General features: G+C 32.6%; 1 protein-coding gene across 1 annotated transcript in view; it reads left to right on the forward strand.

Annotated features, from left to right (window-relative positions):
• SEMA3C (semaphorin 3C) overlaps positions 1-14,746 on the forward strand; it is a 175,345-nt gene that overhangs the window by 100,616 nt on the left and 59,983 nt on the right. The window contains exons 6-11 of the mRNA XM_015080670.3: positions 2,614-2,704; positions 6,637-6,756; positions 8,585-8,727; positions 10,255-10,369; positions 12,273-12,342; positions 14,111-14,255. Coding sequence (XP_014936156.1) covers positions 2,614-2,704; positions 6,637-6,756; positions 8,585-8,727; positions 10,255-10,369; positions 12,273-12,342; positions 14,111-14,255 — 684 coding nt within the window. The remainder of the gene's footprint in view (positions 1-2,613; positions 2,705-6,636; positions 6,757-8,584; positions 8,728-10,254; positions 10,370-12,272; positions 12,343-14,110; positions 14,256-14,746) is intronic.

Here is a 14,746-nt window from a genome sequence, read left to right on the forward strand (position 1 = left end):
TAAATGTTTGAGTTGTTGTTTTATTAGAATAACTGAAGCCCAGGAAATGCAAGGGTTTAATCATGCATAGTACTGTGTGAAAAAAGAAGAGTGATTATGCTTGAGACTTGAGGGTTTCTTAATTTAAGGGCAAGATGGGGGCAAAATGGGGGACCTTCAAACATGACTAAGAAGAAACAGTCAGAGAAGTAGAGAGGCGGGAACAAGAATGTGCTAATGCATGTATTAGTGTATGTGTATTTATGTGTTTGGTAGTAAGAAGTTAAAGACATCTCATTTAAAGGCTTCACTTAATCTGTAATTATATGATCAATCAATAGTTAATAGATTTGTCTATAGTGATAGTGGTTTGAAATTATTAATGGAACAATCAATTGATATTAGTGTCCTTGAAAGTTTGCTGGGCTGTATAAGGATCCATTTTGTGTTGGTGAGCAAAAAATCATTATTTTTGTTGAATTTACCTTTTTGGACTACCTTCTGCAAAATACTTAGATATATGGAAACAAGTATGGAGAATGTACAGGTAGACATGCCCTTCCAGGCTGTGGTTTCAATGAAAAAAATCGCAGATTCAAGGAACTTAATATTTCTGCAAAAAACATATTGAAAATAAATACCATTGAATCTATACGGGTTAACAAAAAAGTCAGGAAGACAGAGGCTGATGAACTGAGAAAAAATGGAAAGGAGATAAAATTGAAGATTTGTTGCTATGTGCTTGAGTTAGTGATTATTCTGGTGGACCATACTCTTTCTGGTGATGACGAGATCTAGACTATAACTGTGTGAGAATGAGGACGCTGTACAATAAAGAAATCGTTCAGTGGAGAGCAAGGGGCACCTAAGCAATTTCATCAACTCCTGCAATGCCAACTCTCACTTTTTTAGTATAATATATGTGCATCTCTGGCTAACTGATCATAGCTGGCTTTACTAAACTTCATTGCTTTTCCTCAATATTTGTTAAGTAAGGTTATTGTATAAATACTGACTTTTTGGAAAATAGACATAGTGAGGAGTCAGGAGACTGAATTTTAACTTTAATTTTGTCATAATTTAGCTACATGATCTTGTGCAAGTTATATTTTCCTCATCTGTAGAGTTAATTCATTGAAGAAAATCATTCTGTAAGACTTTTCCAGGATAGAGGACTGTGATTTTTTTTAAGTTCTATGATTCCCCCATCATGTCAGTGATATTATGGCAACACATCAAACTCAATGTAACAAAAATGAACTAGTTTTATTTTCTTTAAGGGTCAAAACTTCAGAATCATCTTTGTTTTCTTCCTCTTCCTTGAACCACATCCAGTTGGTAATTGATTGCCGAGCTGTGTTGATTTTTACTTTACAAATTCTCTTGCATCTTTACTCCTCTCACCATGATCACTGAGATCCTGGCATGTCAGAGTATTATTATCTAATTCCTGGACTACTGCACTTGAAAACAAATCTATTTTCTTTAATCCAGTGTCTGTTTTTATTAACTGCCTTTCTCAATCTTCTTAAAACACCAAGGTAAGACCCAATCTTCTTAAGCAGTGTTTTGATTCTTTCATTTCCATACTAAAAAATATTGAAACTGAATTTCTTTCAGGAAAATTTTGAAAAACCTTAGCTTGATAATTAAGATCCTCCATAATCTCATGCAACCTACAAAAGTGAAAACTTTGGTCTTTGAATTTTAGTAGTAGCTTTTACTGACTTTATTTAAGAATAAGATAAATATACAAGCAAAATATTCCCTCTCTGTAAGGCTACGCTGACCATTATATTTCAAATTGAATTATTACCTCTCATCCCTGGGTTTCGCTAGTTCCATTTTCTGCTTAATTTTTGTCCTGCCCACTGAGCACCATGTAACATATTCTATGTTTTGTGTAGTATTCTTTTTATATTCATATTTTCCATCATTATATTATAAATTACTTGAGGAAGAAGATTTTTGTCTGGTTTACTGTATTCCTCATGTTTTTTGGTGTCTGGCATATAGTAAATGCTTAATAAGCTGGCCCTGAAGCAACTAATGATGGCTGAAGAGTGCATGGCAGACTTTTGATGTTCATTTAATATGTGTTGAGTCAAAAACATGCTCAATAAATTTTTGTTAAATGAGTGAAAAACAATTTTTATCTAAATTATGAATTATTTTGTTGAACTGAGTATAATGCTTATATAACAAAATTAAGTGGTGATAAAAATTTTGTATTTTATAAATGTCTTGATTATTTTGGAACTATTATAATCCTTGTATACATTATTCCTCTATGGACAATTTTCTTCTTTTGGCCAGTGTTCAAGCTATCTAGTTCAGGTTTACAATGATCCTTGATTCCCAGGTGGTTTTTGCTGATATAGATCTGAAAACTTATTGAATCAGCTTCACGGGGATTATAGTAGAATGAAAACTTTTACCTACTGAAGTTTGCTTATAATTTATAATTTCTTCATATAGGCCAAGAAAGTCTTAACAAAGTAAATTGAGAAAACATAGGCAAACCAATAAAAAGCATATTATTTATGATGATGCTTTGTTTATTAAAGAACAATCTGGTTAACTAAATATAAAGCTACTTATTATTGCTACATTTGTATTTTGTCTATAATAAAGGACCAAGTTTTCGTGATTGACTCCAAGTGTGAATCTGGAAAAGGACGCTGCTCCTTCAACCCCAATGTGAACACGGTGTCTGTTATGATCAGTAAGTCAAAAATAAAAGAAGGAGGGGGAAATATAAAATAAAAAGGATTAAAAAAAATAAATTCATGACATGGTATGCCCATTGGGAAGGTAGCATGAATGATAGACCTGAGTGAGGTAACAGAAAGTTGTAAAGTGAGAAATTGTAGTTTCTCATTTTCAAGAATTCATGATTAAATGATAAACAATTATTTTTTCACTTACTATGTTGCTGATGTCGTTTCTAGAGCATGTCAACATTTACAAAACGTGTATTTGTATACATGTAATGAAATATAAAGTAATTCTCAGTGTTTTCTGTAGTTGTTTTTGTAGTATTCAGTATACCCATTTTTCCTCATAAATTTTAGCAATATTTTACAGATAATTAAAATGGCAGTTCTTTCGGAGCACTTGGGTGGCTCAGGGGGTCAAGCATCTGACTCTTGGCCTCAGCTCAGGCCATGATCTCATGGCTTGTGAGATCAAGTCTCACATCGCGCTCTGAGCTGGCAGTGTAGAGCATGCTTGAGAAACTCTCTCCCTCTCTCTTTGTCCCTCCCCTGTTCATGTACTCACGCTCTCTCTCCCCCACAAAATAAACTTTAAAAAAAATGGTATTTCTTTCAAATGAAAGAATAACAAAGTGCATGTCTTAGCCAAATACATTCTCTATCAATTGTCCAGAAGGTACTATACTAAAAAGAGGTGGTAGCAAAGTGACTCCCCCCCCCCTCATTTTCTATAAAATGTATCAGTTAAAAAGCATGCCCAGTCTCTTGGTGCTATAAATATTAACAAATCAGTATCTTTGAATCTCAATCATTGGATGCCTTTCTGTAATTCATTTAAAAGGCATTCTCTTCTGGTTAATTAAGACACTTCCAGAATATGCCTGACTTAACATGTGCTGCCTGTGGGGACAAATCTGGGATTTCAGTGTGTTGAATGGACAGTAGATGCTTTTACCCTTTGCTTTCTTATGTGTTGCTGGTGATAAATTGCATTATTTGACAATGGAACAGGTGGAAAGGTGATTATTGTTTTCAGAACACCTTGCTTTTATTCATTTAATGTAGCAACTCATCTTTCTCATATTTGGAAACTAAATTAAGACAGGTACATCCAGCACTGACTAAAATGTAAACTTGGAGGTTATCCAGTGAATTCTTTCCTATGATTATTCAGATTGGGCAGGGAGGAGATGAAAGTCTATCAGTGGGACCAAGAAGTATAAAGCTTTGAAGTCACAACATACCCAATTATGTCTGATGCAGGGACTTTTCAGATAAGCTTCTAAATATTATTTAATAGAGTCAGTGCATGGAAAGTCTTTTCATTAGGAAGAAAATTGTATTCGCCTATCAAAATGGTATGCTACGTAATACTAGATAAATATGTAGAGTTTTTACTTACTTCAAGTTAAATGCTATGAAAATAAAATTCAAAGTTGTGTTAACAATTATACTCATCAAATATCATTTGGAACAAAAAAGGCGTAAAACTGGGCGCTATAAATATTCCTGTTAAACTTGTTAAGTCATTTAATAGTTTTGTCCTTAGAGAATTGGATTTGTTTACAAAATTAGTTATTGACTTTCATATACTAAGGATCCAAGACTTCAATTCCTATGCTTATGTTCCTTTACTAGCTTTCAATATTTTGATTAACATTAGAACTTGAACTATCCAAGAGTCATTAAACTATTTGCTTACCTTAAAAACTGAAACTAAAAGGGGAAAGAAGTTTTATTAGCTTGCATTTGTCATTTTACTTGTTCTATTGATTATCCCTCTAACATTCTCTCCAATATTATCTCCAGTATTACACAGTCAATTTGCGTAGTCATCTCATTTTGGCATTTGGGGCTTAATCATGTCTGTTGGATTGCAAGGTACTAAATAACACAGAATGTTTAAAGTGTTTCTATCTGTTAAAGTGCCAAGAAGCATCAAGAATTGGAGAATTCCAAATTTCATAACATAGTTGTGGCATCTAACCCAGTGTGCGAGTTTAGTGCTTTTTGCTATTTTCTCATGCCATTGTTGTATCACAATAAGAAGTCAGATGACATTTCTTAAAGAACCTATGAAGACCCTAATGAGGTTTTTCTGGTCAGTGGAAGTAAATTCTAAAGCAAAGTATTTTCAGATTAACGTTAGAAAGCACAAGTTTATCTTTGCATAAATCCTCCACAAACATTCTGAAAAAAAAATCCCTATTCAGAATTCTTTTTAAAGTGGCATTGATTATTTCTTATACAAAATAAAGCAGAAACTTCATTATTCCTGATTTGCTGTTGAAATTACTGAGAATTTAAGACAGGTTATGAAGCCAATTAGACTGGTAGGCTTTTGTAATAGCTAAGACAGAATTAATAAGTGGTATGCAATAAGATCAGACTCAGCCCTCTCTGCCATACATCATCCTCTGAGTGTCCTTTTTCCTTTTCTTCCTGGAAACAGATCCGATAATTGACAGCTGTGTTAATCAATCCACTGAATAGCAGAAATTTATAACCCACCATTTGGGGGGTATCAGGTATAAAAAGAATGTGAAATAATTAATTGCAAAATTATTTTAATTGTCACAACCATTGTATCTACAGAATACTTGCGTAGATGCTTCACAAATGTTCGCAGAATTTTGAAGCTAAATTGCTCAAAATGCTTTCATGGACATTTTTGTTATCTCCCTATAATCTGTTCCCACGGACCTCAGACCCCTACTAGGAAGCAGAACTGGGCAACATAATGCCTGCCATACCCACTCGCTCACTGGCAGGGGTCCAGTTCATGACCTGATGAGATCATATTGGAGATTAAAAACATTTCATTCTCCATTCTGTCCTCGGTTAGCTGGTACTGCTTATTACTAAGGAGTGAGACTGGAGTGCTTCAAAATGCTACAGTCCTGCCAAAAGGACCATGATCTGAAGGTAGCCAGACTGATTCTAGAACATCAGTCAAAGAAAAAAACTGCATGGTTTTTCCCTGGATCAGACCTGATAACTTTTATTCTTTTTTAAATAGACATTTAACTACTATTTTTTGCTCTAGGGTCACACATACCAGTTCAATGCTTACTCTCCTTAATAGGCAAAAATTAATATGGACCTTAACAAATAAGCTCAATGTCTCATGTTGTGCAAATATAGATTAAAATATCTGATTTTTTCCATTAATGATGGTAATTTAATTTTAAAATATATTTTTTTATCTCTGTATTCTATTTTTTACGGTTTCATATGTCAAACCATATGTGTGTTATTAACATCATATTATATTTTTAGCATAATGTTAATAAATTGTGTGTTACAATTGAAAAAGTAGCACTTTATTTACCTTATAGAAACCTTATAGCATAAAAATTAAAACATATACTTTTAATCGTAAGATAATTTTACCATTAATAATATTTTGACAATAAAAACTAATATCTTCAATCTGTTTGGTGAAATCATGGAATTCTTAACATGGTGAAAACTTTTGAAATCATAAGCCAATTCCTGTATTTTACAGATGACAAGATAGAGATTCAGGTGTTAAATGACTTAGCCCTAATTCCCACTTGGTTAATTACTGCCAAAATTAGAAACTGAGTTCTCTCTTATAGTAGTTTTTATTTATTTATTAAAAGAAAGTAATAATTAAGCTATTTTATTATCTTTAACACATATATTATTTCCACCATTTTTGATACATACTATATAAACATATGTATTTAGTATAATTAAGTGCAGGCAGAAGAATTTTTATTTCTATAACAAATAAAGTTGTTTTAGTAAACTCACAGGCAATAATGACATCAGATTACATTTTATCCAATGTTTTTATGTGATGGACAATGAAAAACGACAGTTATAAACACTATAATTTGTGTGATCATCTAATAAGCAAGTTCTTGATTTCTAAAAAAGATTTAAAATTGTGTTGACATTTTCTTCTTCATAGATGAGGAGCTTTTCTCTGGAATGTATATAGATTTCATGGGCACAGATGCTGCTATTTTTCGAAGTTTAACGAAGAGGAATGCAGTCAGAACTGATCAACACAATTCCAAATGGCTCAGTGGTAAGAAACATTTTGTGCATTTTTTAGAATCATCCTTTAAACTATTTTATTCTCTAATGAAGAAAGGTTAAAATTGTTTAGAAAGCCATGATGTAAGTCACAATTCTGTACTTTATTATTTTTAATATTTAGGATAAATAAATAATCGAAGTAGTCCATAGTTCATATTCTAACGTTTTATTAACCATCATACAATTGTCATAAGATGTATTAATAAATAAAAATGACAGTGATACTTATCATACAGGCTCACATTTAAGAATCTTCTCCAATTATATATCACATAAATATGCTATTTTATTCATATAGTCTGCTTAAATATTTTATTATTTGTTTAATGTTTATTTATTCTTGAGAGAGAGAGAGAGAGAGAGAGAGAGAGAGAGAGAGAGAGCATGAGTGCAGGAGGAGCAGAGAGAGAGAGAGAGACACGGAATCCAGAGCAGGCTCCAGACTCTGAGCTGGCAGCACAGAGCCCAGTGCAGGGCTCGAACCCATGAACTGCAAGATCATGCTTGAATATTTTAATGTCAAATCTAAAAAATTTCCTAAATTTATGATAGATATAATGATTAAAATATTTTCAATAACTCCTCCTATTTGTTTTATATTTAGATTATTAACTTATAAAACTGGTGTATATATTTTTTATACTTTATTTAGTACTTAATGGAAATCATAGGTATGATAACTTTATGATTATAAGCATTCAGTTGTTTCCAATTTTGGGGGTGTCACATGAATTTCACATCATGAAAGATATTCATTTGACATTTGAAATGTACAATTTCAGTCAGTTGCTGTTGTTTAGAGGAGGCAGAAACCACTAAGAACTTTGTCATTTCTCCCTGGGGAAGATTTCTAGCTGACCCTAAATTTGGCAATCCACTTAACATTGCATAGCAAAGCATGAATCACCACACTAAAGCATCTTATTTCACTGATGGACAGGCACAAGAAAGCATTGATTGTCCATTTACTTCTTCAATTTATGACACTAGTACATCTGGAAATAGAGTATTCTAAAACTTCTTTTGTTCTTGAAATAAGGAATCCCTCTATGTCTTCAAATGACTGCATTTTTTCCTTGAAAAATTTCCCCTTCATTTCATATGCTGTATTTTAAGAAAAAAAAATGTGTTTTTCAGATCTTGGACTCCCTACTCATTCTGCTTCAGTGAATTTGAGTTTATATTATATGCACTAGATTGAAAACTATACTTTGAAAAACAAACTTTTTTTCTGTAAAATGGCCATTATATTCCATGGGAAATAACTGGTAGAAACGTTTTTAGTTTTTTAGAACTCATCATTGCCCAAAGAATTTTTGCATTTATTGAACTTCTAGAATGTATTGTGGATAGGGAAAAATAGTTTTTTTTTAAATGCTTATTTCTATTTGAGGGAGAGAGAGACAGAGAGAAAAAGCATCAGGGGGGAGGGGCAGAGAGACAGGGAAACTATTCGAAGCAGGCTCCAGGCTCTGAATTGTCAGCAAAGAGCCTCATGCAGGGTCTGAACCCACGAACTGGAGATCATGAGCTGAGCTGAAGTCTGACACTCAATCGAGTGAGCCACCCAGCGCCCCCCAGGAAAAGTAGTTGAAGCTGTTATATTATAGATATATTTTGTGGCACTTGACATTCCAAATACAATATGTTGTGTGAATACAATTACTGCTCATAGACTTTGTGCTTATGAACACTGAATTGTTCTTCTGTACCAAGGATGGAGAAGGCATGTGCCTGTGGTTTACTTGGGTGGACGGTAGATAGATTTCCATCATGAGTATATATATATATATATAGTCTTTGTATTTTTTTTCCAGAACCTATGTTTGTGGATGCACATGTCATCCCAGATGGCACGGATCCAAATGATGCTAAGGTGTACTTCTTCTTCAAAGAGAAACTGACCGACAATAGCAGAAGCACAAAACAGATTCATTCCATGATTGCTAGAATATGTCCTGTAAGTATTAATCCTGTCCTAATTTGAAGAAAGACTCACAAATTCAAATTGTATAAATGTATTTTCTTTTGCTAATAGTTTATTTTCCTACTTTCATCTACTGTTACAAATTAACTCAATATTGAGAGGAGACACTTTAAAGATTTTTTTTAATGTTTATTTATTTATTTTGAGAGAGAGAGAGACAGCATGCACAAGTGGAGGAAGGGCAGAGAGAGAGGAAAGAGAGAATTTTAAGCAGGCTCCAGGATGTCAGCACAGAGCCCCACATGGGGCTCAATCCCACGAACTGTGAGATTATGACCTGAGCTGAAATTAAGTCAGACACGTAACTGACTGAATCACCCTAGTGCCCTGAGAGAAGACATTTTAATTTAATGTTTATTCACATCGGTCATATGAGATAAATAAAAAAGCTTAATTCAAAGAAATATCTTGGTCATGGTCTTATACAAATGAGAAGTTTCATTTAATTTTTGCTTTTCCACTTAATGCATTAATCCATTTAATACATTTGTATTAAAAACAAATAGCTAAACTGTACATCACAGAAACAGAATAATTCTTGTGAATAAAATACAGCAAAACCTCAGTAAGGACAATTGTTGGGGAACTATTTACAACAGTGAAAATTAAGAAATGCATTAATAAAATACAGTTCTAGTTAAAAGCAGTAAACAAAATGGTCTTGTGTATAAACAGCAAGTATACGGAGCAACTCAAAAAAAGCTCATGATGCCCTCTCGTATAAGATTTTTACAGGTTTTCCTTGACTGATTTATGATTAGCATATTTTGTGCAAAAGTGTTTCTTCAAGTGTTTAGTATTTAAAATCATTATTTTTAGATATTACAGTGTTCCACTGATTGTGGAGGTCATCTGCTCCTCAGGCAGTAAAGGCAGCAGAAGGGATGAAAGGCTTCTGGACATACAGAAAACAATCAGTAGAGACTGTATGTGAATGATCCAAACACCACTTTTCCTGCCCTCTCCAGAGAAATGTGTATATTAAAGCATTTGATTGGAAATACTGAGGACTAAATGCTGACACAGAGAAGTGAAGGAGAGAAAATAGACTATTGGAGACCATTTGGTAGAAGTATAAACATACTTTCCTGACCACAGTAGCATCTATAATCTTCACTGCATACAATAATTTATGTTCATATTGAAGACAATGAGTTATCAAGAAAAGGCAAATTAAATTATATGTTCTCTATAACATTTCAAAGGTATTTCATCATACATTGTTAAATTTAGAAAGCTTTAGGGCATATATTTATTAAACTCCTCTTTGAAACATTTTCAGTTGATACCATATTGGAGAAAATTCATTGCATAGCTATAGCTATTTTATAAAGCACTATAAATCTTAAATATTCCTCTTTTTTTGATATGCAGATATAGTTAACATTTGCATGCTTCGGATTATGACAACTCCCCAAGATATACAAATCTAAGATGAATTTTTAATACACTTTAGTATTTATTTAAGCCATCTGAAATGTGTTTTCAAAATGGTTTCAGAATGACACTGGAGGTCTGCGTAGCCTTGTCAACAAGTGGACGACCTTCTTAAAAGCGAGGCTGGTGTGCTCTGTAACCGATGAAGATGGCCCGGAAACATACTTTGATGAATTAGGTAAATGGATTTGAGATTGAAAAATGTTTTTGAAAAAGAGTTTGTAAAGTTTATATATTTTAATAACCTCTCAGCAGAGGATGTATATTCCGTGAATGTTCTCAGCATAAATCATGTGCCAATTTGAATGAATCATCTGTTTACTGTTCATAAATTTCTTTAAGTACTTTTTAAATCTGTTTTGCCCCTGAGTGCACTACTGAAACATTTACTTCACTGAATTACCCAAGATATGTGAATGAGCGTGTGTGCCTGTGTATGACAGAGACAGAAAGAGAGGTGCTTGTGTAATTGACAAATGAGTAATGATATATTTGTGCTTTTCTAAATTTTTTTTAATGTTTTTATTTTTGAGAGAGAGGTAGACAGACAGAGTGTGAGCCAGGGAGGGGCAGAGAGAGAGGGAGACAGAATCCGAACTAGGCTCCAGCCTCTGAGCTGCCAGCACAGAGCCTGATGCGGGGCTCGAACCCACAAGCTGCGAGATCATGACCCGGGCCAAAGTTGGACGCTCACCAACTGAGCCACCCAGGCGCCCCTATTTGTGTTTTTCTAAAAGAATGTGTATTTCATGTGCATTTAAATTCTAATATTCTAATTTGAAATCAGTTTGTATGCAAATACAGCTAAATATTTTTACTATTAATAGCTAATTAGCAAAATCAAGGTTGGATGGGAAAGTTTCAGGGTGGAAATTAAATTTGTACTCTAATCAACCCTTCTTGGATGACCCTGAGATGAATGACTTTCAGGATGTGTGACATAAGTAGAGTTATACCAGGTCAAATAAGAACTAACGATCTGATTCCTTTCTACCAAGAAACAGTTCTCTTTTTAATCAGAATAACTTGATACACATCATAGTGTGTACTAAGTTTACTTAGTACCATTTGTTTCCTAAGTGTTTAGTAAGTGCCATTTGTTTACTAAGTGTTTACTAAGTGCCATTTGTTTACCATTTGTTTACTAAGTGTTTACTAAGTGCCATTTAGAAATGACATTTATTTTGCTTTAACCCATTAAAATGTAAACTACTGGCTATTCTCAGATTTTTTTTTTACCTCATCATCTGAGAGGTAAGCAATAAAAATGGGTTACATCTTTTTTTTTTTTTTTGTATTTCCCAGCAAGAATCTTATTTGCAAAAAATGTTACTAAATTCAGACCTTTCTTGTAATTGTGACAATTGATTATTCACTGAGGTTTCCTATCAGAAATCTACTTCCAGGTTCTGTTCTGTGGTACTGAGCCTTACTATCTGTACCTTTGTCTTTGCCTTAATATACTTCAAACTTTTTGTTATTAGGCAAATTATCAATTAAGTAAAAATGTCACTAGCAATTTTAATCATAAGCCAAAACAGTCTTCTTTTATATAAGGAAAAAAGTCGCTTTGAGTTTTCTTCCACATTCCAGCTTCCAACCCTATGTCAAAAAGAAACTGTGAACGTAATACTTTTTTAAATTTAAAAAACTATTATGTTATCTTTAAAGGATATTTAGAAAATGCATACAAAAGAAGATAGGAAAATATAGCTCTGTTAACCAGAAATACTCACTGGTAATCTTATTGTAATCTGTTATATAGTTGTCCGATTTTCACATGATTCTAGTCTAGATTACATACTACTATACCTTTTCCACTTAATATTACTTCACTAGCATGGTTTCCATAAGGTTGCAGTCTATATACATCCCTATAGTGTTTGTATGATATTTCATTTAATTCACTTTACCACGTGCCTATCATTGGATTCACTTAGTTGTTTCCAGATTATAACGATACTGCCAGAATATGCTTCTCGATAGTATTTTTCATAGTTGAAATTATTTTCTTGGGGTAAATTTTTTTAAATATGGTTAATACTTGGTAACTTTAAAAGAATGATATTTTGTTTTTATAGAGGATGTGTTTCTGCTGGAAACTGATAACCCAAGGACAACACTAGTGTATGGCATTTTTACAACATCAAGGTAATTATTAAACAATTACAGCTTATGTGTTAAACAATAAACTTCACTAAATGACAGTAATTATTACAAAACATTGTTTTCAGTTTTTAATTTTACAAAGCATTCAGTATATAACCATCCCGTTTTATTACTTTTGCCTGGTGACCAAAATATATTCAAGCTGAACTAATACTTTCAAAATGGTTTTGTACAGAGTATTTATAATGATTATATGCTATTTTTCTCAAAGAAAAGAAAATATGAATTATAATGTAGGAATAAAGTATATAAGATATTTTGTTTTAAGGAAGTAGTTTGAAGATCCATGATTCACCTAAAACTTTTGGTATTTCTACTAAAATAAGTTTTACTTCCGGAGCAATCTAAAATGATGACTGGAAACTAATAAAATAGTGCACTAGTTTCCATGTCCCATATGGCAGTATTTCATATACTGGAAAATAGGTTTAATGTCTTCTAACTTCTCTGGGATGTCCAATTCTAATTTTCATATATTTCAAGACAACTTGCCATCTTCTCACCTTTTCCTAGATATATTTGTGTTTAATTATTTTACACTGAGAATGTTACTCAGAAGGCAGCACAGTACCCGAGCGATAGCAGGGCCAATGCAGAATGTAATCTGTGGGTTTATTAGAAAACCAACCAAAAAACAAAAATTTGAAGATTTTAGCATTCTTCTTTAGCAGGGCAAGCACAGCATAATTGTAAACTGTAATGGTCCATTCAAGGAAAAATAAAATCACAAAGATATTGATTATATGTCATATTTACATTTGCCCTATAAAATATGTAAAAATATGTCCTACAGGATGAACAGTTTAACTCGTGTTCTAAAAGAGAAAGTGGTCTTGAGTTAACTCAGAAATAAGTGAACAAAGTGAAAAGAACCAAATTCTTCAGAAGAAAATGTTTGTTTCAAAAAAATATTTCTACAGTTTTTGTTTTCCCCAACACCAATAGTATTTTGAAAAATTCATAATTGTCATTTCTGAGCAGCAGTGCTAATGATTAATAACATATCTTGTTTTTTTCAATGGGCATCTAAGTTTTCCCTTAGGCATCTAATTTAAGAGATATATGTAAGTCAGAGAAATGTTTGTTTCAGTCAATCTGCCTTAGTGACAACAGAAATAGTTTTTAGTAAGGATCCAAACACATTCTCTGAGATTATATTGGCGTTAATGTAACGAACTTTTTTTGGACTTTACTGTTTTTGTTTTTCTTTTTTTTTTGTCATTAACAAGGAAAATACATAAATTATGTCAACTTAGACTTCTCTGACTACTCTTTAGGATAAATGTGAGAACATTCTCACGTTAAAATAATCTTAAGACCAAGAAATACAGTTTTCTCTTAATGAGATTTATTTCTTTCAGTTAAATTATGATAGATTTTATTGATAGTGACTTAGAATTCAAATTCATATTTTTGAATAAATCATGAATTTATTTTTTGTTGTTAAGATAAACTAGTTAGAAACTCTTTGACTTGTCCTATATTTTGGAAACATTGAGAACTCTTCTATAACTTATTATTGTCTACTGCCTCCATGAAATGGATTAAATGTTTTAATGCTTTGTGTACCAATGGCTTATTTCAAAATAGGAGAGAAGATTTTTTAGCTTTACAGTGTGTACTGTAATGTTCAACTTTTCCATGATGAATTATCAACTCTTCATCACAAACCTTGCCATCTGTTTTTTTAAATTGTATTTAGAAGTTAAAAAAAATAAGAAAATGGATCTCTTTCTGTTTCTTTTTTTAGCTCAGTTTTTAAAGGATCAGCAGTGTGTGTGTATCATTTATCTGATATACAGACTGTGTTTAATGGGCCTTTTGCCCATAAAGAAGGGCCCAATCATCAGCTGATCTCCTATCAGGGTAGAATTCCGTATCCTCGCCCTGGAACTGTAAGTATCTAGGAAAATTTATTTGTTATTTTGCTTTTTAAAAAACATATATATATATATATATAACTTACCAGGATATGATCTCATGTTGATGTTTATTAAATATAATCAAAGGGAGCCTGGGTGGCTCAGTCAGTTGAGCGTCCGACTTCAGCTCAGGTCATGATCCCACAGTTCGTGGGTTCAAGCACTGCATCGGGCTCTGTGCTGACAGCTCAGAGCCTGGAGCCTGTGTCAGATTCTTTGTCTCCTCTCTCTCTGCCCCTCTCCAGCTCATGCTCTGTCTCTCAAAAATAAATACACATTAAATATATATATATATATATATGTATATATTGCATATATATACATATATACACACATATATATGTGTATATATGTATATATATGCAATATATATATGTAAATATATATATGCAATATATATATGTAAATATATATATGCTATATATATGTAAATATATATATATATTTACTGACTTACTGATTCA

This window comes from Acinonyx jubatus, chromosome A2 (genome assembly GCF_027475565.1).
Source record: "Acinonyx jubatus isolate Ajub_Pintada_27869175 chromosome A2, VMU_Ajub_asm_v1.0, whole genome shotgun sequence".
Lineage (NCBI taxonomy): Eukaryota > Metazoa > Chordata > Mammalia > Carnivora > Felidae > Acinonyx > Acinonyx jubatus.